General features: G+C 37.0%; 1 protein-coding gene across 5 annotated transcripts in view; it reads left to right on the top strand.

Annotated features, from left to right (window-relative positions):
• The window catches only part of LOC109934900 (microtubule-associated protein 2-like), a 240,988-nt gene that overhangs the window by 202,134 nt on the left and 11,378 nt on the right, over positions 1–27,476 (top strand). For 4 of the 5 annotated variants that reach the window (XM_048599358.1, XM_048599355.1, XM_048599356.1 and 1 more), the window contains 8 exons: positions 184–387; positions 657–788; positions 1,384–1,460; positions 14,240–14,413; positions 17,911–18,058; positions 18,909–18,980; positions 19,457–19,785; positions 26,046–26,138. In XM_048599358.1, the coding sequence (XP_048455315.1) occupies positions 184–387; positions 657–788; positions 1,384–1,460; positions 14,240–14,413; positions 17,911–18,058; positions 18,909–18,980; positions 19,457–19,785; positions 26,046–26,138 (1,229 nt within the window). The remainder of the gene's footprint in view (positions 1–183; positions 388–656; positions 789–1,383; positions 1,461–14,239; positions 14,414–17,910; positions 18,059–18,908; positions 18,981–19,456; positions 19,786–26,045; positions 26,139–27,476) is intronic. The other variant, XM_048599359.1, reaches the window with a different exon arrangement.

The following is a 27,476-nucleotide window of genomic DNA, read 5'->3' as shown; positions in this document are numbered from 1 at the left end:
CCTTAATAGCTATCAGCTATGACTAAATTATAAAAATCTCTTAAAAGTAAAATAAATAAGTATTGCACTACATTATATTATATTATTTAATGTTACTTAATTTTTAAAAAGGAACTTGAATTTTCTTTTTCCTGTATTTGAGCCCTGTTGCTATTAGTGATTTCTTGCACTTTAATTCTGCAGATGAAGAGAGTATCATTCTAACACAACCAGCTGCTGTTACTAAACAGGAAAAGGCAGAGAAGGAATTCATCAGCCTGTCTTCAGACAAACATAGGAAAGGCAAGGTGTTAAAAACTGGGAAAAACAGAGTTTCCACGCCTGAGAGAAAAATAATTAAAAAAGATATCATTACAGTCTCCAAAGAAGACAAGAAAAGGAGAAAAGGTTCATACAAACGAAGCATTTTATGTTTTCTTGTTGCATTTTTGTGATGTGAGGTGGTTGTACTGTGCCCATGTAATAATGTTATGTTTGCTGAGAAATTTGACTGTAGAAATTTTAGATAACAATAAACAATAACAAGAAGTCGTAATATCTAATTTCCTAAATTCTTCCTGATTAATTTCTTAAATTAAAAGTGGATATTGATCATTCCACCTGACCTACCACATTGTTCCTGTCCTCATAATATTTGCTTTTTTTTCCTCTAACAGCCTATAAGAAGTCTGAACTTACTAAAAAATCAGAAATTCAGACCCGCTCTCCTTCCAGGAAAATCATTTTAAAACCAGCTGTAAGATATCATAGACCAACTCACGTACCTTGTACTAAGCGGAAGCAGACAGGTGACTGTGTGAACCCTGCAATGTGGCTGGCAAACATGGACTTCATTGCTAGACTGGCTTGTGTCCTGCACTACTCCTTTTTTCAGCCACTGAGCTGTTGCAAGTTTATCTGTATTCAGTGCTTTCATTTTTTTCTTTTCTACAGCAGTCATGATCACACATGCTTGTCACGCACAAGCTTGCAAGTACCATGGTCCTAACCTTGAAGTGGTGGCATAATTCTTATTGTGAAAGTTTGCATAAATTGCTGTGTGCTGGTGGGAAAGTGTTGCAGCCTGCATCATGATATCCATTCATATTAATTTCTCTTGTGTTTAGAGGTATTCAGGTGTAACTTGCTTGACTTGCAATTTATGTTTTTCATTTGTATATTTTTAAGAAATAATTTATTTTAAAAAAAAGCCCCACAAAGATTCCTTCCCCACTGAGCTTTTTTATTTGTCAGTTTAGGTAATTTGTATTTCATTAGTTGCTTCCCATCCCTTATGGCAACACTAATTTTAAGTCTTCTGCTTACATTCGCATTTTGATTTCTATTTGATTGTCACAAAAAAGTACAATGTTGTATTCTAATATTAATATTCTTTTTACCCAGCTTCTGGAAGTGTTGAAGGTGCCTATGTTATAGACCAGAAATTCTCTGTTGCTAAGCAACCCAAGGAGAGAATGACAGTAAGTAAATTACCCGATAACTACATCCTGTGGTATGGATGGTGCAACAACTTCTGCAGCGTTTGAAGATTTCATTGTTTTTTTTAATTTTAAAGAAATTACTTTTCTGGAAACATTTGTAATGTCAAAGCCAAACCAATTCTTAAACTGTTCAATATTATCTTCACACATGGTAGATCTTCAGAAAATAACTTTTAGTTTTTGCGTGCATTCTGCCTTTTAATTTGGCTTTGAGAGTTTTCTTGTTCATAGTTTTAGGGTGTGATGTGATATACAACTGCTTAGACAAAGTGTTCTGCTCAAGCTCACAAACTCAACTGGAAGGACTTGGTCTCTATTGATTAGCTAAAGGCTACGTCACATTATATATCAATTAAATCAACAATCAGATCTTATGAAATACAGGAAAAAACAAAACTTTTGATGGTAGAACTCAAACAAAAATAGAAATTGCTGGAAAACTCAGCAGGTCTGACAACATCTGTGGAGGGTGGGGGGCGAAAAAGCAGAGTTAATGTTTCGGCCCCAGTGACGACACTTCTCTGAATTTTAGTGCATTTCACCAAACGTGAACACTGAAGAACAAATATTATGAAGGAAGGTCACTGGACCCAAAACGTTAACTCTGCTTTCTCTCCACAGATGCTGCCAGACTTGCTGAGTTTTTCTGGCAGTTTCTGTTTTTGCATATGAAATGCAGATTGGATAAGAGAGAAAAAAACTGTAAAATGTTTAATTTGTGAATTTTGCATTGAATTCTCTGATCGAGGCAATGTTTGTCATTTCTCTAAACTTTTACAGAATAGATATAGAGTAATATGCTTCAAAAAAGTATGGATTTTGAGAAATCTGGATATACCAAAATATTATGCATAAAATCGTTCAAAACTATTCACACTCTGCCTATCACAACATAATGAATTAATCTTTTCAATACAGGTTTATACTTTATGGTATGGGTTGTTAGAATTTCAGCATTGAAATTCTGAAAATATTGTTGGTTAATCACCTCACAATCAAAAGAAACCCCTCTCTTCTTGTCCGTGTCTTGACTTCATTTTATGTTTATCATTGTTTTTTGTTTATTTTCCAGTATTTGTGTCTTATTTTATGATTATTTTCTTTCTGTACAATCCTCAAATATTGTTATTATCTCTTTATTGCCAAACAGAATTTGTTACTCCCATCTTTGTGTCAGCCTCCGTTTCACTCTATCTCTTTTGTCTTTGAGTATGATTTCAGCTCTCTAGCCTTTGGGAACAGTACCATAATTGGTAATAAGTACTTCAGCGGACATAACATTGCAGAAAGACAAAAAGAATGGAATAGGAGGAGGAATGGTCCTCGCAGTAGAGGATTATGCAAGGACCATCACAGACTCGGGAAGTAGAAGCATAATGCGTGGAGATTAGTAATAAAAAGGATGAGAAAGTTCATGTAAGTAGCTTTTAGGCCCAACCAGTATAAATACCATTACAGGGGGAATTAAGCAAGAATTATTTGGAACTTAGAGCAAAGACAATAAAATACTTTCGAGGAAATTGTGTACAGGTTTAAATTAATTTGGCAAAAGTTTCTAAAAGATGAACTCTTTGAATGGGTTTGTGATCATTTCTAAGAACATGTTGTGAAACAAATTAGGAGTAAAGCTATCTTAGGTTTGGTATTGTGCGATAAGTAGGTTAAGTTGGTAGTCTCATCATAAAAGATCTTTTTTGCAATAACTATTTCAATAATTCTTCGGTAGTATAAAACTTTATTGCTGAAAAAACATATTTTGTGGAGGCTTTTATCTAGCATGCATTAGGACAGTTGACACAAAATACCAACAAAAAGGGAAAGCTGCATTTTGTACTGTCCAAGAGGAGACTGCTGATTGGTTGGCAAATGGACTATGAGTTTTAAAGGCAACACGGTTTGGAGCTGCAAGAACACAGCAGGCCAGGCGGCATCAGAGGAGCAGGAAAGCTGATGTTTCGGGTCGGGACCCTTCTTCAGAAATGGGGAGGGGGAAGGGGAAGGAAGCTGGGAAATAAATAGAGAGAGGAGGGGTGGGGCGGGGAAGGTAGGTGTGATGGTGATGGATGAATGCAGGTAGGGAGTGGTTGGGATTGGTCAGTGAGGTGGGTGGGGCAGATAGGTGGGAGAGAAGATGGGACAGGTCAAGGGAGCAGGGATGAGAGGGAGGGTTGGACATGGGAAGAGACTGGGGGTGAGGAGATTTTAAAACTGGTAAATTCCATGTTTAGGCCATCGGGCTGTAGGCTCCTGAGGCAGAATATGCCTCTAGAGCCTACAGCCTAATGGCCTAAACGTGGAATTTACCAGTTTTAAATTCTCTCCAACCCCCAGCCTCATCCCATGTCCAAGCCTCCTCCTCATCCCCACCTCCTTGATCCGACATAACCTGACATAATCTCTGACTCCAGCATCTGCAGTTCTTGCTATCTATGAGTTTTAATGGAGTTGCCATGGAGAATGCTAGATGATGACTGAAATTAACTGCCATGCGTTGTCTAAATTTACACCATGCAGGTGGTTTATGTTGGTTGATGTTGGACTGATGTTGGTTCCTTTCTCAAGGCAATACCTTGACCAGAGAATGGCTGTCACATGTCTTGTCGAGTTGAAATAGGTGCAGTGAGTACACATGCTCTTTCTGTCTGCAAAGAACAGTACCCTCTGTAGTATTAAAAGTAATTTCAAGTCGACACTGCGACTTTGACTGACAATCCTAAATTCACTGTCAGCATAATTATTTGTATATGCGACTTATGTACCAAATGAGGTCCGATCATGAAACCACATCTAATATTGGACAGTTTTGAATTTTGCGGGCAAGGCTGGCTGGTTGGATATAGTCAGTGCCTTGCTTGCTGGGAGCAGCCAAAAGGAATATACTATTAAAAACACTGTAAAAAGACAGTGCCCTTTCCGAGTTTTAACGTCGCTTGTCGACGTGCCGTTAAAACCCTCTATATAGCTAAACCAACTAGATCTTACAAAAAGGGAATGGGTCTTCCTATTCTACAGCAGAACACCATGTGCAGGAACTATGAGTGGGGTTACACAACCTGTTGATTAGCATATAAACCCTGATAACATCATCTGATGTGCCTGTGTGAAAATTTATTACGAAAACACCCTTACCCACCACCCTTACAAGTGACTAAAACTAAACAACTTTATTAATTAAAACACAATATAAAATTCTAAAAGATTTAAAAAAAAACAAAATATACTAAGGTCTAAAATATACGTATAATAGAATTCTAAAACCATTAAAACAATATAAAATATGCAAGCATGAAAACTATATCAGAGCTATTGGAGTCTATCAACTCTCTCAGCAGTCACTGGAGATTTGCAACAGTTTCAGAGTTAATGAGGCATTAACCTAGATAGGTCTTAGGCGAAAGATCGAAACCTCCGAATCCCGAGACTTCCCGTTAATTTATTATTTGTTGTCGCCCATTTGCCTTTTGCACCCATTACAAAACCATAAAACTTCGGTATATCGCCCTTCGTTAATTCTCTAATTCCATCCGGCAGGTGCCTATACTTGGCCGTCTTCTCAACTCAAGCCTTTTCCAAATTTCACTGTTACATTGACCACAATAACCACCGAATCTTTCTGGAAAATCAGATCCGGTTTCCACAATTTCCCTGCTTCGTCCTTTAGCCGAAATTCCACCAAAGTCTTCCCACCGGACTTCCCCATGAATTGAAATAATCTCTCCATAATCTTACTATGCCTTTTAATTCATGCATTTTTCACAGCTGGACACCATCCAGAAATATGTGGGAGTGTCTCTAATGTTGCATCACATCTCCAGCATGTTTAAATACAGAGAGTTCTTCCGTGAGTTATCGTTGTTCTAGTTGGATATATATTACATCACACTAGCAAGGTATTAATTACCTTTGATGTTTTCATGATCGTTGCCATTTTGATCCATGCATTTCATTTCTTATCATTTCTAAAGTAGTGCATGCCTAATCCTTGGCAGTGTGAGGCCATCTACCTAAGCCATTCTATCCCTCTCCAATCATTTATAATTCGAGTTCAGCCTAGTTACCAATTCTCTTTTTTTCCTCAGCTCCCATATCTTTCTCGAGCTCCATACCCACCTGTCCTGGTGACCAAATTTCTCGCATGACTTTCAGTTTTGTTAGTTCCACGATCGCGTTCATGTTCCTTTCCCCACAAAACCGAAACGATGCGTGAATGGCCTCATCTATCCAACGTTTCCAGTGCCATGCATTTTTTTCAAAATGGCAATCAGGACCTGATCTCCAAATGTGGAATCCCTAAACCACCGTCCCTACTATGAGCATATAATACCCCATTTGATATACAACAAGGTAGATGTAAAATCTCTTTAATAATACCTTGGATAAAAGAGTCCAAACTACACAAAATATTTTGAGACGCCTCGGCCAGAACCAAATGATAGTGTAAGCTGGGGATAAAGTAAGTTCGAAAAATTTCGACTTTCTGCATCGGTCAAAGAGCTGATCTTCTCAGATTTCTGCCCATACCTTAAGCGTTTTCTCCCATTCGGCCAATCGTATTCCTGTCCACGGATTGACTGGCGCACCTATATGCTTTTCTAGCTCACCTGGGGTAATATATTGAACCCTGCTGCCCCACCCCGAGCTTCCATTCCTTTAAACAATTGTATAAAAATGTTTTACCTTTGCATTCAAAGTAGGAACCTTTGGTGGTCTTAACATTAATCATGCGACTAGTGTTATCACAGAAACGTTGTACGATCTTCAAATTCTTAATCATCCTGAGGTGAGATCCACTTAAGAGTGCTATGTCATCCGCGAATGCCAACACCATACAATGGAGAGGCTCTCCCTCTAGATCCGTCATTATTCCAGATCCAGTTTCCTCCAACATGCCTATCAAAGGATCCATGGCAATGTTAAACAATTTAGGAGATGAAGGATTCCCTTGTTTTACACCATGTCTTACTTCTATAGGGTCCGTTTTATATCTATTTCCTTCCACCATGGTCGAGTCATTCGTATATAAATTCATAATCATTCTAATGAAGTCCTTCGATAGGCGCGCTCTTTCTAACACCCTGGAAAGCAATTTATACCCTACTGAGTCGAACGCTTTCGCCACATCGACAAAGACAATGGCCAAATCCACTCCAGCTTCTTTGCTACCTTTATGATATTCTGAAGAATCACTGTATTCTCATTACATCCCGATGATCCTATCAGGAAGCCTTTTTGCCTCTGATTTAATTTCACTACTCTACTAAGCCTCCTCGCCAAAATTCGAGTGAAGATGCATAGCAGAATAGGACCAGTGGTAATAGGTCGCCAGTTGTCGATGTCTTTCAAAATTTGTGTTGTCCGACTTTAGTAATAACACTATCCTACTAATCTTCAAAACATCTGGGATCATACCTGTCCTGATCCATACGGTAAACAAACGTGGGAGACAAGTGACGTCCTTCTGATGGATCTCTTGAACGTCCCTCAATCCCCATCCATCAGGACCTGCAGCCGTTTTCGAGTCTGCCTCCCCAATAGCCACCTACCTCTCTGCTACCAACCGAGTCCATCAGACAATTAAAATTGTCTATCACCCCTGTAGGGTACAAATCTAGTAATATTTGCCTTATCATTAGACACTGAAAGTTTCTCCTCAAATACTAAGAACAACTCTCCCTTACTTATGGGGGCATAAACAACTGGGAGGCACTCCCATCAATTCCCGTGCAAGCTGTTGCCTATTTGTCTTGTATAACACCTGGCTTGCACGAAAATTTGATTTCCTTTTTGCAAACCATCTTTGAGCCCCATTTCCTTTTCATTTCACTCTATTATTTTCTTGCTGGTCACCGTCCTCTTTTCTAGATCTATTACCTTCATCACTATTATTACCAGCCCGCTCCTTCCCTTTCCCCCTCAATAATCTCCCTGCAATGGAATCAGCCAAGTTAAAAACTTCCTGATCCTCTTTAGCACTAAGATATTCCTCTGCTTTATCCAACAATTCCTCAATAGTGTACTTTGTTAACTCCCGAGAGTCAACTCTACCCTGTGTCCCTTGTACATATCTCTGATCTAACATATCCTTACCATCAATCCCTACATCCAGCATATCTTCCTGTGAATCCCCAGACACAATTACAACCTTTCCCTTATCCCTATTCTTAAGAAGAGCTCTACTTATCGGAAATTTGTTTTGGTGCCTTAGAATTTATCATGCTCGCTATCTTTTTATTAATTTATTTATCTCCTTTATATACTTCTTCCAACTGTATCAACAATTTAATCTCTTCTCTTGACCAAATCCCCTTCCTTCTACCTAACATTTGTCTCCTCTTTCTTCATCCTACAATTTTCTATCTATTTCTGATTCCTTAACCCCACATATTTATGTCTTTCATGTTGTCCCCAATCAATCCTCGTATTAAATTTTAACTCTCACATTGAACATTCAAAAACCACGTTAACATCTCTTTTACTCTCCTTTACATTTCAGGCAATGGCAGGCTATAGAATGATATTCAACAAATCTTACACTCTTCACGCAACTTGTGCGAATTACTTTAACACCATGTACTTTCTTAACATGCAAACGAAATGCCCCCATTGTGGGACATGTAAGCTGACACTTATCATAAAAGAACATGTCAACAGGATACTGAAGTATTACCTCCATACATTCCATCTTGGGTGGTTCGACGACCTTAAAATTACCAGATGTATCTCCATGCTCTGATACTTTGTTGCCCATATTTCTAAAATTACTGTTGTAGAAAACTTGTGTTGTAATCTCACCAAAAGATTGAGCTAAAGCATTGGCTGTCTCTACAGCTAGATCCTTCTCATCATCTCCTCTACCTTCTGACCCCTTTAACTTGAAACTGGGGACGAAAACAGGGTGAGGAATAATGGGCCTCAAACTGTCCGTCTGTTGAGACTGATGTCCTAATCTTGTGGCTACTACGCTTTGCGCAAGCTACCACCACTAGCAAACTTGCGGGGCGGTTTTTTAATCTGGTCCCCGGCCCAACGAGATATAGGAAGACTAGTGTCAACCGTACTATTTCTTTAATAGCACCACTAAAGCGCAGCGCATTGACCCACGTGGGTTCGACAGCTTTTCTCTGGTTGTAATCGCCAGCAGAGGATCGAGTAAGACCTGTACGTCTGACCGAGGGAACCACCGTGCTAGCCCCGTTCAGATAGTCCGTAAGTAGGTCCACCAGCCAGATAAGACAAAGGTACTCTCGTCCACTGTTGTTACCCGGGGAGGGCCAAGTGAGGTTCGACCAAACAGTGCAGGGGACAAGCTACGTAAAAACGCTGCAGTGGCAACCACACAAGCGGGCTCGCAGGGAGACCCTACCATACACAAGCTGTAGTTGCATTCCCCCCCCCACCTTGATATGATCAGCATCTACTTGCTAACCAAATTTGCGCACGCCTGTCTTACAGTTGATGTTTTCCCTTTACTTTGGTCTTTCTTGCTGCTTTTTTGGGGTATAATGGAGCTAGTAAGAGATAGCGGCTTCGGTTGAGTAACATCAACAGAGAAGATGCACTGGAGAAATGTAAGGAGCTAACAGCCACAAAATGACCAGGACTTGGCAGCCGTCACTCTAAGGTTTTAAAAGAGTTAGCTGCAATGATAATGGTTGTACAAATCATGATTTCCGAAAATTCTCTCCATTCTAGAACGGTAGCAGTGAGTTGAAAGTTTATGAATGTAACGCCACTATTCAAGAATGGAGGAGAAACAATTTAGATCATTACAGACCAGTTAATCAGATAGTGTTAACAAATCAAAAGTCACATTTTGATTAGACAAAGTCAGCATGATTTCACAAGAGAAATGAAGTTTCGCATATATGAGGTTTGAGAGTGCAATTAAGTAGTAGCTAAAGGGGAATTCACCTGGATTTTCCAAAGGCATTCAAAAAAAGTGCTATACAAAATGTTAATATACAAGACAAGAACACATAGCTTTGAGCATAGTCTCTTGGCTGAAATACTTGGCTGAGTTTGACGCACCCTGCCAACAATTTGAAGGTGAGTGGGCATGTTTAATCTCACAGGTGACCTGTCAGCACCTTCCCACCACCGCAGTTATACCAGTGGTGGGTGGTAGCTTTGGGTACCCACAATGTATTGTCCATTTAAAGATGCCATCCTGCTGCTGCCATTTACCTGGCAGCACGAGAGGCCTAGGCTAAGTGCCTAGACCATCAGGTACCCTTTGCCTAGTTTGCTGAGGTGTGCAGTGAGCATCCTGACTTAACTGGCCATCTAGGTCCATTGGAGAAAATCTCAAGGTGTAACATGGCCGCTAACTCCACCCCTCCCTCTTCACCGCCCCCACAACCACCACCACCACCACCAACCTGCAAACACTTAAAGTTCTGATCCATTCCAACTCATCTCCTCATTGTCCAAATGGGTGCCCCTCCTGGTCTAAACTTATTGTAGTCTTGTACACCTCAATCAAATCTCCTATCCATCTTTATTGCTCCGAGGAGAACCAACACAACTGTTCCAACATAATCTTGTAGCTCGGTTTTTTCGCTACTGGAAGCATTATAGTACATGTCTTCTGTTCTCTCTGAGGGTTCTCACACTCTTCCAAAAATGTGATGAGCAGAACCGGATGCGATACTTGAGTTGTAGCCTAACCAGAGCTTGCTACAGGTTTAGGGGAAAACTCCCTTTTCTTGTACTCAGTACCTCTATTTATGGAGCCCAAGAACCCATCTAATTTATTCACTACTTTCTCATAAGATCTTGCCACTGCCGCTGAATCCCCAGGGTGTCTCTCTGTCCTTGCACGCTGTTTGGAAAAATGCCATTTGGTTCATATTCTATATTCCTTCTGTCAAAATGAATCAGTTCATATATTCTCGAATGCATTGACCTGTGTATTACGAGCCCGACATGCCTACATTGCACCACTTGCTCAGCTTAGCATTGAATAAGGATTCTTTAAGGGGCAGGAAGTAGAGAATAGGGAACAACAGCATTTTCAGGTTGACAGGCTGTAACTTATGAAGTGTGGCATGTGCTTGTTCCTCAGCTATTTATAATCTATATTAATGATTTAAAAGAAGAGACAGATCCATTGTGTCAATGTTTGCTGACCTTGTGAAGTTCAATAGGTATGGAAGCTGTGAGTACATAAAGTTGCAATGAAATATGAACAAGTGTAATGAATGGACAACAAGTTGACAGTTGGATATAATATGGGAAATTAAGTTATTTGTTTCAGTAGTATGATCAGAAAATCAGAACATTTAAAAAGATTTAACGTTTTTAAACACTTCTAACACTACTAAATGCTAATGTTCAGAGAGACTTGGGTGTGCTGTCGAGGAATACGGAAAATTAGCACACAGGCACACCATAAAAGAAAGTGGCAAATATAATTTTGCAGAGCTTTGGTGAGATCACTTCTGGAATACAATATGCAGTTTTGGTCTCCATATTTTAGGAAGGCTTTATTTGTATTGAAGGTGGTACTATGAAGCTTCACTCAATTGATTACTGGGATATGAGGATTGTTGTATGACGACAGGCTGAGTGAATAGGGTCTATACTCTCTGGAATTTCAAAGAATGGGAAGTGATCTCAGTGAAGCACAGGAGATTGTAAAGAAGCTTGACAAAAGTAGAAAGTTGTGTGTCATTTCCCCAAGTGGGGAATCTGGGACAGAGACTCAGGATGGGAGCCTGATCCCATAGAGCTAATATGAGGAGGATTTCTTCACACAAAGGGTTGTCTCTTTTGAATTTTCGATAAGAGTTGTAGAAGCTCCACCATTGAATATGTTTAAAGTTGAGACAGACTGATTTTTCCGGGAACAAAGAATTATTGGGAGCAGATGTGAAAATGGAATTGAGCAGCAATCAGTCATGATTGTATTGAACAGTGGAGCTGGTTTGAGGGACTGTATTGTCTATCACTTCCATTTCATAAGTTTGTACATTTTAACCTGGTGAATCTGCAAAGCAAGACTAAGTGCATTGAGAAGCTGCATTCTGTATAAAGAACTGAACAATCCTACAGCCAATAGCTCAGAGCAAAGGTCTCTGCATTTCTGCCAAATGATGATCAATCATCTAGTCCTGGTCTTTGGCGGACAATTAGTTAAGAGTCCATGAGTATCTCCATTCTTAGTGATGACAAAGCAGGAGGCCTAAGGCAAGGTTGAGGGGACAATGGAAACAGATGGATAGTCAAGTCAGAACGCTAAAATACATGTCTCCAATTACTGAGACATCAGCACAATTTTAGTGTTGGTTGTCTAGCTCTGAAACTCTGTCTTCACTATTCTCATATTCCACATGGTACCTCCATGTTGCCTCATCTTCTCATGCTACCCCCATCTCAATATATTCTCCCTAGTGGACAGACATCCGAAACCTTATCTTTGAAATGATGGTGATGAAGTTTTAACATCTACTAGAGGTCTGACTCAGAAATATCTTGTGCTGAGAAAATCTTACATGCATTAAACTAAATCTTAAAAATAATTAAGTTCCCTCGTGATCAGTCTGTTGCTTAAATAAAGATCGATTTCACTAACCATATCAAAGACAGCTAACACTTTACTAATCTCTTAAAATCGAAAATCAAAATGAATACGTGACCTGCTTCCCAAGTAAGTGATTCGGGAGCTTTTGAAACTCAGCCAAGCACTCGTAAAGAACTCGGCTGTAATAACAAATCCTGGGAAATGCAAACAATAATGACTATTGAAACTGAAAATCCAGATGTCCTGTCAATCAAACTGTTCCAGGAGTAGGTATTTCCTGAGTGAAAGCTGGTAAAGTTTTCCTACAATTTAAAATAAATCTGGGAATTTAAATCATTGCAAATTATCATGTTGGAGTTCGCAAGCAGTGTTTTAGTTTGTTTGAATGCCGATGGGAAAAGGCTTTTAAGAACTTGCATCATTTTTTATAATGGTAATTTTCTAACATTTTAAGAAATGCTAATTATGTGTCCTGGGGACCTGGACCTAGAATTAGTCCCATTGCAGAATTACATGGCTACTGAAGACCTAACCACAGGTTTGTGGCTGACGCAATTGATGAAAGAAACTGGTACTTGAAAGGGTTTTGACGAAGGGTCACCGCACCCAAAACGTTAACTCTTGTTTTCTCTTCCACAGATGCTGCCAGACCTGCTGAGCTTTTCCAGCAACTTTGTTTTTATTTTGGTACTTGAAAACTGTGTTAGGGTCGAGAAGATCTAGGGTTACCACGCTTTGTGCATAACTGTTAATCTGCCAACCTGAATTGTGTTGCATTGTTGATGGCAGAAGTTTGGGATGACAGCTGGTGAAACTGTTAGCAGGTTGGTGCCGTAAGGCCTACCATGTTTGAGTTACACACATGATATTATCAGCTGCTGAATTTCTAAACCCCAAACTAGTGGAATCACCATCTGATGAAATGTGAATGCAGTGATCGTGAAAATTATGGCAATGCACTGGTGTGTTATATGATGAATTGCAATGTTGACCATGCTGCTCATTCAGAGTTTCTTTGTACCTGTTCTCCAACAGTGAGGACTCAAAACATTGTGAGGCTGCATACGAGGAGGTTAGGACAAGTTAGGGGTACCTTGTTTGGCCCATGATGAACCAGGTGGTTAAATTGACTTAGTTTTCATCTCCTATCAAAGGCTTTTTAAAATAGAATTGATGATCATGCATTAAAATTATTTCTCATGAAATCAGAGTAATAAATGACAAAGCAAGCAAAATAAAATGTCTTTAAGGCATTTTAATGTAAAATTCTGGAGACAGGATGTTGCATTTTTTTTTTAAGGTTTTAAATATTTTTTCAAGCACTTATCTTGAGTGCTGTTCTCTGTCAGTGAAGGAACTGAAGAAAATTACATCATACATTTAATGTTTGTGTTTTTTTTTCCATTTTGATTTGGAGAATCCACACATCATTTCTTTTAGTGCAAAAGAATGGTATGCTTTCCTAACATATGTTAACTCACTATAATAACAATTGTTGTGTTCACTGTTTACTCAGTGTGATAAATTGTTAGTAACAGGATACAGAAGTATTGCCATATAATAGCCATTAATAACTCACCATTATGGTGTATTGTTTAAAGAAATCCGAGCATTTGGCAGCTCATAGTAATAAACTATAAAATTAAAATCTCCATTCATAACAGCATTAGATCATAAAACATGCACACAGCATGAGCATATTATACAAAAGAAAAGTGCTTCCTTATAATACATTACATTTATTAATTCACCCAAAATTGGGAAAATTTCTAAATTTGAAAAAGTAGAAAACAATTTCAGTATGTGCTCTGCCATAACATTTGTTATTGTATTGATTTTTTTGAGCAGATTATACAACAAAAGTGCTTCTGAAGATAACTTATAAAATAGCCATCCTTACTATAACAGTTTGTAAAAATGGATCTCTCAAACCTTGGTAATTATAGAAATAGACAGTAGTGTTAAAATTGTATCACTTTCTGTATAGTTCATCAAATTCTACAAAACAATTTGTGCTCTTCAATTATCAAAAATGATTAGTTGAGGTTACAGAATAATCTCAGAACCTTTTAAAGTGGTTATTATTTGCAATGTGTCTAGATGAATTCATTAGAATATTAGGGCATGCATTTTCATGTTAGTCATTTAAGTTAATGTATTTCAGTATTTTGATCCATTTTATGTTCATTGTCTTATCTTTTTTTTTCTAATTTACTTTATATTTTCTCATGAAAAGAATTCATCTGCACTAACAAAGATTCCTACCTCAAAATTATCTTCCCTCCTCCCTGAAAGACCCAATTCTACTTGTTCTGCTGCTAGAAAAGCCTTTATTGACCTAGATTATTATCCCACACGACCCTCGTCTGCTGGCCGTAGGGATTCATTGACTGAGCAACCCGTAAGAAAGGTAAGATGAAGAAATGGTCCGTATCAGTGGTCTTATTTCTTACATTTGAATATTACAACTTAGAATGGAAATGCAGCAATGCTAATTTAATTCACTTCTTTATTGTTATCTGTCACTGTTAAAATACGTTGAAATATTAAGATTGTTACATTTTTAGTATTCAGCCAGCTGTTTTATCTACATACATGGGTTTAACAATTAATAAAAAAAGTTGCTATTTTCCACTCAATTAAAATAACAAATATGTTTTGCATTTTTGTGACATTTGTACTCAAGCTCTCATTTAATGCGACAGATTCCCCCGCTGATGTAGATTATGTAAATTAATGAAGGAAAGTCTTTACACTAACTTAACAGAAATGGATAGGTACACAGGTGTTGCATAAATTTAAAAAAAAGTGATGCCATATGGGCGGGAAATGTTTAGTGAAGAAATTATTTGCTGCCTTCAAAAAGGTGTACTCTGTTCTAATTCAGTCATAAGAGGGTGTCATATCTTCTAGGTAACTTATTGATCTAAAATTTTGCTTTTGGTGATAGCAAATAAAATAGAGTTCCTGACTTAATGCAGATACCACTTAGGTTATTTAAAAATGGTTAACACCCATGCTAAAATGTTGAATCTTTGAAGATGATTTGAAGCGTGGATGCATTGTGAACTGTGAACAGACAGTGCAGAACTTCAAAGAACATAGGCTGATGGAATAGGTGTACAAATGGCAAATGTACTCAATGCAGAGAAGTGTGAAGTGATTTATTTGGATAGGGAGAACATAGGCGAGCCAATATAAGCTAAAAGGTGCTATTTTAAAGGAGGCAGAGGAGTGAGGGACTAGCACGTATATGTGCATAAATCATTGAAGGTGGTAGGAGACATTGACAGAGCAGATGTTAAAGTACAAAACATTCTAGGTCATAGGATCATTGAGCATAAAACCAAGAAAGTTATGCGAAACTTATGTAGAAACTGATTCAATCTATACTGTTGCATTTAGTTCTGGCACCACCCTTTCAAGATCATGTGGAGGCATTAGAGAACCCGCACAAAACATCAAGGACAATCACCTCAGGGCCGAGGAATTATGTCGGTAGATAAGCAAAAAAATGTTCCCATTGGTGATAGGATTGAGATCAAGTGGGCACAGTTTCAAGGTAATTGCCAAATGAAGCAATGGCAACATGAACATGAGGAAAAAATCTTTTCAAAAAGTGTCTAGGATTTTGAATGCACTTCCTCTGAGTGTGGTGGAGGCTGGTTTATTCAAGGCATTCAAGAGGGAATTACATTGTACATTCATTCTTTCTAAATAACAATGTATGAGGCAAAGAAAGGAGAGTGGACTAAGGTAAATTGCGCCTGTGGAGAACTGGCTCAGACTAATGAGTTGAATGGCCTCCTGAGTTTTAACCATTCTGTAATCGAAATTTATTAAGTATTATTTCATGAATATCTGCAGTGATAATTTGTTTATTTCTATTTTTGTGAAAACTAACTGGCTGTGCTATACAATAAAATAAGCAATTAAATCCATTTTATGGTTTTGTAAGCTAGGTTTTTGAGAGAATCTCATTGAACCTCCCTCTCAATGGTTTATAATTATAGGAATACCAGTAACATCACTTTTCTAGCAAACACATTGAAGAAAATTGATAACTGCTTTAGGTAAACATTCCTTTATCAATACATTTTTCAGTACAGTGCAGAGATATTTCAAATCCTGCTGGAATGCAGATTTACCTGGAGTCCATTACTCTTAATTCTCCGTATACCATCGGAACAAGATAGATTTTGGAAGTCATTTAGTGGCTACATTTTTTTCTTCAGAACCAGAAAAGAAATTTAACTTTGACATGTACCAATTAAATGGTCATCACCTGATAGACAAATCATGGAATAATTGATTAACATATAAGTATATTGTTTTATTTATACGTATTATGTATGTGTTTGTGCATGTGTATATATTCAAATATCTTTATTTCCTTTGGATTTGGTCATCAGTTAGTAGTAGCAAGAACATATATTTTGTGGATATAGAGCGAAAATGAAGGGATAGCAGACTTTAAATGTCTGAAACAAATAAAATGGAAAGCTTCTTTTATTAGGTAAGATATAGAATGTAAGTGCAGGGAGTGTCTAGCATAATGGATTCATGCTAAACCAGTATGGAGCACCAGTTAAACTACAATTAAAGTAAAGTGTACAGACTGATCATTGCATTAGAGAGAAAATATAAAGGAAATTTCCAAGGGTGTTGTCAGGTTTGGCGAACTTTAGCTGTGAAGGAAGTTTAAACACACTTGAGTTTAATATTCTTGAACGCAGGAAGCTGAAAAGATATTTACTTGAGATGAATAAAACTTAGAGGTCAAGATAAATTGGATAGGAATGATCTATTTTAATTAGCAGAGAAACCAACAATGAGGGGTATAGAAATAATTGGTGGAAGAGTTAGATGTGTTGTGATCCTTTTTTCTACTTCAATGAGTGGTGCGAATCTGAAACCCACTGCCTGAAAGGGTGGCAAAGGCAGAAAACCTCATATTTTTTAACTTGACTATGCAATGAAGTTGGTATAACCTATGTGGCTCCAGATCAAGCTGGAAGATAAGATTATGCCAAATAACTCTTTCAGTTGTCTTATGCATGTCAGGCCAAATAGCCCCTCCTGCACCATGAGGTTTCCTGTTATTCTGAAACTAGGGATCCTTTACAGCAGATTTTTCAAAAGATATTTTGGTAAAACAATTAGTAGCCTGTAGTAGCAGTTGCTTGAAAATATGTTATTTGCAAATCTCTGAACAAGGAAGAGGGCAAAGAGATCTGAATTTGTTTTGATTACATCACGAAACTGATTAATAATAATTCTTGGTCGAAAATAGGTTTTTTTTTCCTTTTAAAATATACACATTTTTAATATTTTAATATTTTAAATATTTTAATGGTTTAATTTTGTTGAAATTTTGCTGAAGGCGTTTTGTTTAAAGTGGAAGATTCAATGTGTTTCAAGAAGTGCAGTAAAATATGTTGCCATATGTATATGATACGAATATCTGTAATCTCTGCTGAACTAACAGGAAACTATCTGCAAAATTATTTAAGAATTCTGGTAGCACTGCATGGCACTAAACAGAAATCCGTTCCTTTTACTTTCTTCGATTCAGGTCCTTGCGAATATGCGAACTTTCAGAAATTTACTGTACTGTGGAATTCACTAGTTCCTCCTTAGTAGTGTGTTTTGAACTAGCTGGAACTGAGAGAGCTAATAACACCTTGAAATCTCAATGTATTACGTGTGAGGTTTGAAGGAGAATTTCCAATTTGAGGAATTATTTATTCTCGGAGAATAACTTGAATAGGCAATTTTTCTTCAGTTGAATAATTCTAGAGTTGATTTGCAAATGCATGGAATTTTTTTCCCTTTCTCAGGTCACTGCTTTGGAAAGAAGCATATACACAGGATTTAGATGGTAATAACACAATTTGCTCTCTGCAGGATGCTGCAATGAGGAGTCCAGAGAAGCGCTCTTCCCTACCCCGACCTTCTTCAATTCTATCCACCCGCCGGGCTCCACCTGAAGAAAAAGATGCGCATTTCGTGCCTGCTACAAGCCCAGTTTATCCGGCACTGAGACGACCAACAAGTTAGTTTTTGTCTTTTTTCTTAATTATCCTTAAGATTACAACGTGCCCTGAAGTAGTGTTTTCAATGCACAAAATGTTAAGTGTTCTGGAGGAAAACCATAAAAGTTTACTGCTTTTTCTGCATGCACACTTTGGACCTAGATCAACAAGATCAAGAGTCTGAACAAGAAAAATCCTCTATTTTCGACACGACTCAACGTAGATAATTAGCGCAAAGGAAAACAGCGAACATGATATTTATTTGCATGATCTAAGAAACATTGCAAATGTAATGTTTCACTCTCTGTGCCCCCAGAGCATCTTTAAATGTGTTTAATTCAAATCGAGCAATGGCAACAAATACATAAGTATAAAATATTCCTATTTATTGAAGGTTGCTTAAATATTTGGGTTTTCATAGCTCAAGGAGGACAAGATAGTACCACAGGACCAAAGCACATTAATTTGATTTTCTCTAATTTACAGTTAATTGATATTGAAGGTATCTATTTCATTAGGGTCAAAATGGCAGTTAATACATTTTACAGAGCTGATTCAATATGCTTCTATTGCTGTGTATTAAAATTTAACTTATCTCTCCAATTAATTATTTAAACTATGGCACTAATTCCAAAAACTTACTTGATTGTTAAGTTGAATTAACCAACAAAGCATGTATAGTTATATTTTAGCAGTTTTTTGATTATTTATTACTTAAGTGGTAAAATTAACGGCAAATAGCACATGCTACTTCTATTGCAAGCATAAAAATCATTTTCAAAATATTTTGAAAGTCAGTTTTTTTGTTCCTATTAACTTGCCTCAAATGTCCTTATCCATTCTCTGTGTTTCACGTCTGCCCCATTATAGCTATAAGGACCGAACCTAGAAACGATCAAAAGGGCCAAGGAGTGACCAGATCGCGAGCGCATACTAGTGCAGGTAGCCTAGTCAATGGTGGCTTTGTGCCTACTGAACTCTTTGTAAAATTTATGAACTATGTCATGCATGACACACTTGATATAACTTAAGTGAAACATTCAGAACCATGACTAGATGTATAATAAAAGTTCAAATCTGCACAAGGGTGAACAGGCTTGAAGTGACCTTTTCATAATTTAATAAGTAAATATCTTTTAGACCATTAATGAATGTCCAAAGACAGTCTTGAGAGTATGGTTTTTCCAGTATTTTTATGATGTCAGGCTGTGTATTAGAGGCGGAAAATGCTTATTTGATTAGTTGGTCACTGTTACAAAATAAGTTGTGTTGCACTATATGCATTAATATGTTATCCTTTCTATATTTTATATATGCTGGATTAATATTTCTGTATTGAGGTATGTATAAAGGCTAAGCTATTTCTTTATGTATAAATATGTATTCTTTATATATATATTATGTATATGTATTTAAAGGGTCTGAACCAACTCGCACCAGATCAGCAAGAAGTGGTACTGCGACGCCCTCCACTCCTGGATCAACTGCAGTCACACCTGGCACACCACCCAGCTATTCCCGTACACCAGGCAGCAGGACCCCCCGCACTCCTGGTACTCCTGGTACACACAAATCTCCCATCCTTGTGCCCACAGAACGGAAAGTGGCAATTATCCGCACTCCTCCAAAATCTCCCCTTACTCCAAAGCAACTCCGAGTGATCAACCAGCCAATGCCAGATCTGAAAAATATCAAATCCAAGATTGGTTCAATTGACAACCTAAAGCATCAACCAAGAGGAGGCCAGGTATGTGATGTGAATACCACTTCCATAAAAATGAGAGATTTGATAGAAATACTCAAAATTCAAAGATTTATTTGGAAAACAAATACAACTTTAAATTGACAGCATGACATTTTTTTTCTTGAAAATTATATCCTAATTTTAGATGATTGTCCATTATAATACTAGTGCTGGATGCAAAGTTATATATCTGGTAATAGAAGAGTCTGGTAATAAAACTTGCAGTGTCTAATTTAAAGGGGCAACATAACCAGTTGTCACAAGTTTTTTGCTGAAGAAATTGAGTGTTGAGGTTGCAATCAGCATTCGGCCAAGAAGGACAACTAGCTTTAACTGAATTATGAATTCTGGAATTAAATTTGTACCTTTTAAAACTTCACAATAAGTATTACAATGAAGCCTCACAACTTGCTCTAGCTCAGTCCAGTGTTGTTATGCATTGGTTTACAATTGTCGCTTATCTCTTAAGTGAGTGACACATGGAGACTGTGCAGTCAATCGGTATTAGAACCAACATATTTTGTGACACGTAACCAGCATGGAATGAAAGACAACTAATTGCATAGAGAGAATGAATATTCTGGAGCCTTACAAGGAATCAAAATAGCTTCTAAGTATTTATTTCCTTTCTTAAAATCTGTATGGACAAAAGGAGTAAAGAAGTAGTGGATAACCTTTAAATTCAAGCTGTATTGAGGCACAACAGGGGGTAAGTGGCAGAAATATAAAGTTCCCAATGTTTTGTTTTACTGTTGGAGTAGAATATCTGGCTTTTGAGATAGGAACAAGAGGTGGTTGTCACTCCAGAGTACCATCTCCAGAAGATAATCATTTCTGGAAAAAAATCCTAGCCGTACCTTGTCTTGCAAGTACTGGAATCATATGGGAAATGTTTCACCATGTTCCAAAGACTGACAATACGAGGAAGAACCAACATTACCGTGTATCAAAGTTATATAACACTAATTGCTACAAGCAACCACTTTGCCCTTTTAGCAGGAGGTCACTGTAAGCCCTTGCAAACCTTACAGCTACATTGAGGTAGTTCAAAACATTTATTCAAACTGTAGCTTACAAGCCTTGTTATCAAGGTTGAGTTGTTAGAGAGGGAGAATACTTGTGCTAAGGAATGGGTTTATTGAGGATTTAGTGATCAGTATTAGAACCAACATATTTTGTGATTTATTGAGTGATTTATTGAGGAAGTAACTAAAGTAGTATGAAATTACAATGTCTATGAATGTAGTTTACATAAACTTCCTTATATAAAACTTTGGCATTAGCAAATGTTAACCAGAATTAAAGTTCATGGAATTAAGACAAATGGTTGATCTGGTGAGGAGATTGGCTAGACAGAATAAAATAGAGAGCAGATATGATAGATATGTTAGTCAAAATGGAAGAAGTGGCTAGTGGCATTCCACAGAATCTCTGTTGGAGTCTCAACTATTCACTACATTTATTAATGACCTAGATAACTCATTAAAGCATATGTATCTAAATTTATTGATGGCACTGAAGTTGATAACATTCGTAGTTTAGATGTGAACATTAAATTGCGAAGACATTGATAGGTTAAGCAAGTGAGCTAAACCGTGGCAGCTGGATTTCCTAAGGACATACATTTGGAACAGGAGTAAACCATTCAGCTATTTGAGCCTTGCTCTGCCATTCAGTATAATCAAGATTATGCTTAATCAGTGTCAGCTCTCCATTTCCCCATTATTCCCCTGTCATTTCATTCCCATATTATCTCATCAGCTATGAATCTATGACTTGAATGTACTCAGTGGGAAGCATTTGTTGCTTTTTAAAAAAGTCATAACACTTGAAGCTTAAAACAGGAAAACTTACTTCCAGCATCTACCTTGTCAAGCCCTCAAGAATTTAGTATAAACTGATGAACTGGACTTGTAGTCACCTTATTCCTTTTGGATTCCTCTCATTCTTCTGAACTGTAGGGGATATAACCTGAGGCTATGAAATCGCTTTCTCAGGGCAATCTAGTCATCCCTGGAATCACTCAAGTGAACCTCTGCTACATACCCCTATAAAGCAAGTTTATTTTCTTTGACATATTTTATACAATATTCCATGTTTCACAAATGTTCAATACAGTCGCAGTAAGACTATTCTTGTACTCCAATCACTCTGCATTGCCTAACATACCGTTGGCATTCCTAAATCCCTGCATATTACTGTTCTGCTTTCTGTAAAAGGACACTCAAGCTACTGTGAGTAACAACATTTCCCAAAATCTCACCGCTTAAAAATAATTTGCTTTTCTATTTTTCCTATCAAAGTGGATAACTTCACATTTGCCCACAGTATATTCTAATTGCCAAACTCTCATCTCCACAATGTATCCCTTTATAGTTTCCTTGTGTTCTCCTCACAGCTTGCATTTCCAACTGTCTTTGTGTCATCAACAAACTTGGATACATGACACTTGGTCATCTCATTTAAATCATTTGATTATAATCACAGACAAGTCTCCAGTATTGATTCTGAAGGTATCCAACTAACTTGAAAATGATCCTTTTTTTCCCCCATTCTCTTTGTAGACCTTGAATCAATCCTTAACCCATCCATTGAGATCTAATTTTTTGTCATAAAGTCTTGCATTCTAATTAACTGCTTTTTGGAAATCCACACATGCTACAGTAACTGGTTGCCATGTAGCTGCCCTCTTGGTTACAAACTCAAAAAAATCCAAACTGGTTTATCTAAAACAATTTTCATTTTACAACTTCAGTCAAGTGCTATTTCTCCTACAGACACAGTAAAATTTACCTCCTTGTTATTTCACATCATAGAAAATTACTTGGCATTCAAACTGGCATGAAAACAGACCACCTGGCCTGAAACTGTCTTCTGTTCCCCAGTCTCTGCACCCACATATCATTGATCTGTTAACACTTGCTAAGAGTGAGCTTGAGAATGACTAGAATTTGATTTGGAATTGAGATTTTTTTGACTGGAGGTGATCTAATTAAACCACACAAGGTTCTGAGGGCGCTTGATAGGGTGGATACAGGAAGGATATTTCCTCTTGTGAAACTAACATGATCTACAGGACACTGTTTAAGGGTACAGGGATCCCTGATTTATGAACATCCAACTTACAAATGCGTTTATTTACAAATGCAATCTCGGGTGTAATTTTAAAGATACGACATATGATCATTTAACGAGTGGCTTTTATTATCCTGCATTGTGTTCCAACTTGCATACAAATCGTCTTGTAAACTGATTCCAGAACGGAATCTCTTCATTACCTTGGGACTGACTATAAGAGGATTCCCTTTTACGGTGAAGGTGAGAAGAATCTTGGTTTCTTTCAATGGGTTGTGGCTTTGTAGAAATCCCTTCCCAGAAGATAACGGAGGCTGGTTGTTTAAAGCAAAATGCAGTAGATTTTTGATAGATAGAAAGTGAATGGCTATATGGTTAGTGATGGGACAGATGGAAAAGTGGAAAAGACTACAGCTAAGATCAGTCACGATCATGTGGAATAGTGAAGCAGACTCAAAAGGATGAATGGCCTAATCCTATTCCTAAATCCCATGTCCTGCTGCCTGAGGCAATAAGAAGAGCGATTCATTTTCTTAGCCATAGTTCAATTACACCTGTTATGACGACCTTCAAGTTGGCATTTACACTGTGTAATCGATAGACCCTGTACATATTTGTTCTTCACATGTATTAAAATCCACTGCTAAGGAAGGAAAATTGAGCAATTGTTAATTTTATCATCAATGTAATTAAAATTTGTCTATTAAGTATACTGACTGTATGACATCTACTTTCTCTGACATGCCAAAGAGGAGACTGTGATCTACGAATGAACCCCTTTAAAAATCTGTTGGAAACCAAGTCTTTTAATTTCTGTGTAACTCGATGAAGATTATTGTGGGATTATAATAATTATCACAAGTTGGTCACTTTTAGAGGAAGTTGTATTAATGCCATGAGCCTACAATAATAAGCAAACAAAAAGTATAACTGTTTGGGAATGATCCTGTAAGTACTTAAGTGCAAACTTTTACCTGAGAGGAAAGAAAAGGTACTCAGAAACTTTAAGTCAAATTAGAAAAGACTCTACTGGATATTATAGTTTTGAAATTTTTTGCAAATGTTTAAAACTTAAAATATTCGAGTACAAGCAACCTATTTTATGAGCAAGGGATTTAAAATGAACACTGAGTGCTGTAAATATTCAATCGATTTTTCAGCAAATGTGGAGAGAAATGGAGTTAATTTTTCAGGTCTTTTAGCCATTTCGTGACATAGGTAATGTAATGGGTTTCAAGCAAGTGAAAAGGGAGGGTGGGCAAAATGGAAGGGCTTTGATGGGGTGGAAAGCAGGAGAGATTAAATAACAGCTGGTTTCACAGTGAAAAGCCAAAGGGAGTAATAATAGGACAAAGTAAAGAAACAAAATGTTAAGAGGAGACGTGAATGGCAAAACCATGATTGCCTAATATCTGGAAGCAAAGCAAAGGAAAAGAAATGAGAAATGAGAGAAAAATATCCGAAAAGAGCAAGGAAAAGCAAAGTCAGATAGAGATGGAGGTTACAATCTAAAATTACTGCACTCCACATTTTCTTACAAGTCAAAAATATTGTCAAATGCCCAGGCAAAAGATTGGTGCTGCTTCGTGAGAGCACTGCAGGAGGCTGAGGGCTGAAATGTTAGGTGGGAAGTAAGGTGGAGAATTCAAATGGCAAGTGTGACCCTGGACTTGTAGTCACCTCATTCCTTTTGGATTCCTCTCAAGCCCCCTCTCTCAACCCCCACCTTACATTTGCTCAAAACCTAATATAATTCTGACTTTCTCAGGGCTTGATGAAAGGTTACAAAGCTAATACGTTAACTCTGCTTCTCTCTCTGCAGATGCTTCGGTGATGCAGAGTATTTCCAGCATTTTCTGCTTTATTGCAGATTCTCAATATATTATGTATTTAAATCTTAAATCGGTTACCCCACAAATTAGCTTGTTACAATTGATAATCTTTGAAGTAACTGGTCCTTAAGAAAAGTGAATCCTGTAATAGAATGTTAAATGGACATTGTGTAGCATTGATGATTGCTTATATTTATACTTGTCAATATGGCATAATGTATAATAGGATGAACCTTTTATTGGTAGATTATGACGATTTTCATTAAGTTAACCAAATAGTTCCTGCGGTGAGAAATAACATTCCAGCTCCACTCAATTATGCTAGTTTGTGAATTTGTAAAGAAGCAAAGAAAAATCAAACTAATGAAATCATTGTATTTTAAAATTTGGTACTGTGTAACTTCAGCTTCCCTTGGAAAGTGTATCTGTCAATTATTTTAGGTTGCTGCTATGAGATAGGATGAGAAAAATGGTGAGCTATGATTTCTCGCCTAAATCTTCTATTGGATCAATTACTGGACAACATTGAACAGGAAGGTGGGAAGTTATGTTGCGTTGTAAAATCAGTGTCATGCCCTAATCTAATCAACTGTTGTATTAGAATTCCAAAGCACAAAGGAATTATTTGTAGACCAGTCAGCTTTTAGATTCTAATTTGTCACAGCAAACTAAAACGTTATGCCCTGATGTCAGTTAAGTATTGGTTGCTTGAGGACGTGTGTGTGTGTGTGTGTGTGTAGATGTGTGTATGTGTGTACGCATGTTTATGTATATCAATTTGATAGCTTAATTGCTGTCTTATATTCGCACATGAAGCTTTTTATGCTGCATTTTCTTTTTATTTAATTTGATTTTTACAACATCATTGAACAAGCTGTTTATGTAGGTTTCATGGCTAAAACCAATTACTTTCGTAAATGTACGTTTAAAAGCAAGGTGTGATAATTTTTAAAACCTGTGCTGTTGGTTTAGAATGTCATTTGTTAGACAATTCATTGCATTATAAATGTGAACACATTAATTTTATATGTAATGATCTTTAAATTGAAATTTTAGCTCAACACTTTGAGCAATGGTAATTTCACATTCTTGAAATGATTTTCTCCAACAAAAGTTTGTGTTTGAACTGCAGAAATAATCACTCGAAGCCACTTGCCAAGTACTGGTGGCTTTTAATATAGTCGAATATTTTCTTAGCCCAATTGAGATTAAAGCATTTAATAAAAAATTGGAAATCAAATTCATTTTTATAATAAAGTGTTTAACAGTATGTATCTAATATTATATACAGTGGGCATCTTCTCACTGAATGACTAGTGTGTAGATATTGATTGGTAAAGTGCCTATCATTTCCAGGTACATATAGCAAATGTAAAACCTGATTTTAGCCATATTCAGCCAAAATGTGGCTCGCTGGACAACGTACGTTATTCTCCCCTGGTTGGAAACGTGAGTCACTTCCTTACTTTTAAAACTGACAATTTATTTGACAAACAAATTCTGTAATTACTGTATAAAATGCTTAACAAGAAAACATATGCAATATTGCTTGCTTGTCTTTTTGGTCAAAAATAATGCTTTTTCTTTGCATCATTTCATACCTTGAGATGTTTATTATGGGCTATTTATCTGACTTTTGAAAACAATAGATAAGTGCTGACGTATTTTATGTTGTCCACATTGAGTGCAGCCATGCCTAATCACATTCTGATTGTTACAGTTTAGAGATAGTAACAAAGATATACTGTGCAATCAATATTTACAGAACCAATGCTGGGGAATGAGTATTTGCTTCCAGCAACAATAACAGCTGTATTTTTTTAATAATCCTGTCTACTCATACCCACCAACTAACAAATAATTGTGAATTATTTCACTTTTAGTAGATCAGATGTCTTAAATGCATTTGGTTTTTAAAATTATGCAAACTATTTAATGATCGGGTTAAGTATGACGAATGCAAAATGAATGTTTTACACACTGTCGAATTATATAGTTTTATTGTCTATATTGTTCTTTCCAGTTTCTTCATTAATTCTTCCAGAAATGGTAACGTAAACATTAAATATATAAAACTTTTAGGAAGCAATTTTTTTTTCTTACAGATTTGCACATTGCATCACTTGGTTCCTCTTTGTTATAAAAATTCAAGTATTTCTCTTGAACCTGTTTAAAACATTTGATTCAGTGTTTTTAAAGACCTTTTCCAGAAACTTACTTCCCACAAATTAGAGTTTACCAGAGCACCACTTAGTGCTAAACTCCTAACACCTACTCTGTCCCTCCATGTATTTGAAACCTCCTTCATGTGTGCAATTTCCTTGGATAATTTTTATTAAATGCGCCTTCATTCTAAATCATTCCTGTCAGTTTCCAAAATAGTAAAAGGCTAAAATTCAAGATACAGATGGAAGAACACTTGCTGAAAGAAATGAATCACTTCTGATTTTTATAAAATGCCGTTAATTTGCAAAGCACCAGTAGAAAAGGATTTTTCTTAATCCGTGATGTCCTACCATGACATACAAACACCCAATGTTGTTTGAAAATGTACCCACCAACTCAGCATGGGCAGCACCAATAGAGAGTTCTGAATTTATTAATAGTCATGCTTAATCATACAGTTGCCATCACATTTTGTTGATCATGTCCTTATTGTTCTAGGCTGCATATGCTTTGATTTACCATTGAGCAGTAATGTGGAAGACTTACTAGTCACTAAAAGGAATTAAATAAATGCCAGCTGCATCTGTCTGTTAATTTTTTGTCATTCATTGTTTGTTATAC

Source organism: Rhincodon typus, chromosome 7 (assembly GCF_021869965.1).
Source record: "Rhincodon typus isolate 14 chromosome 7, sRhiTyp1.1, whole genome shotgun sequence".
Classification (NCBI taxonomy): Eukaryota; Metazoa; Chordata; class Chondrichthyes; order Orectolobiformes; family Rhincodontidae; genus Rhincodon; species Rhincodon typus.
The sequence above is the reverse complement of the archived record's forward strand: the minus strand, read 5'-3'. Positions and strand labels throughout refer to the sequence as shown.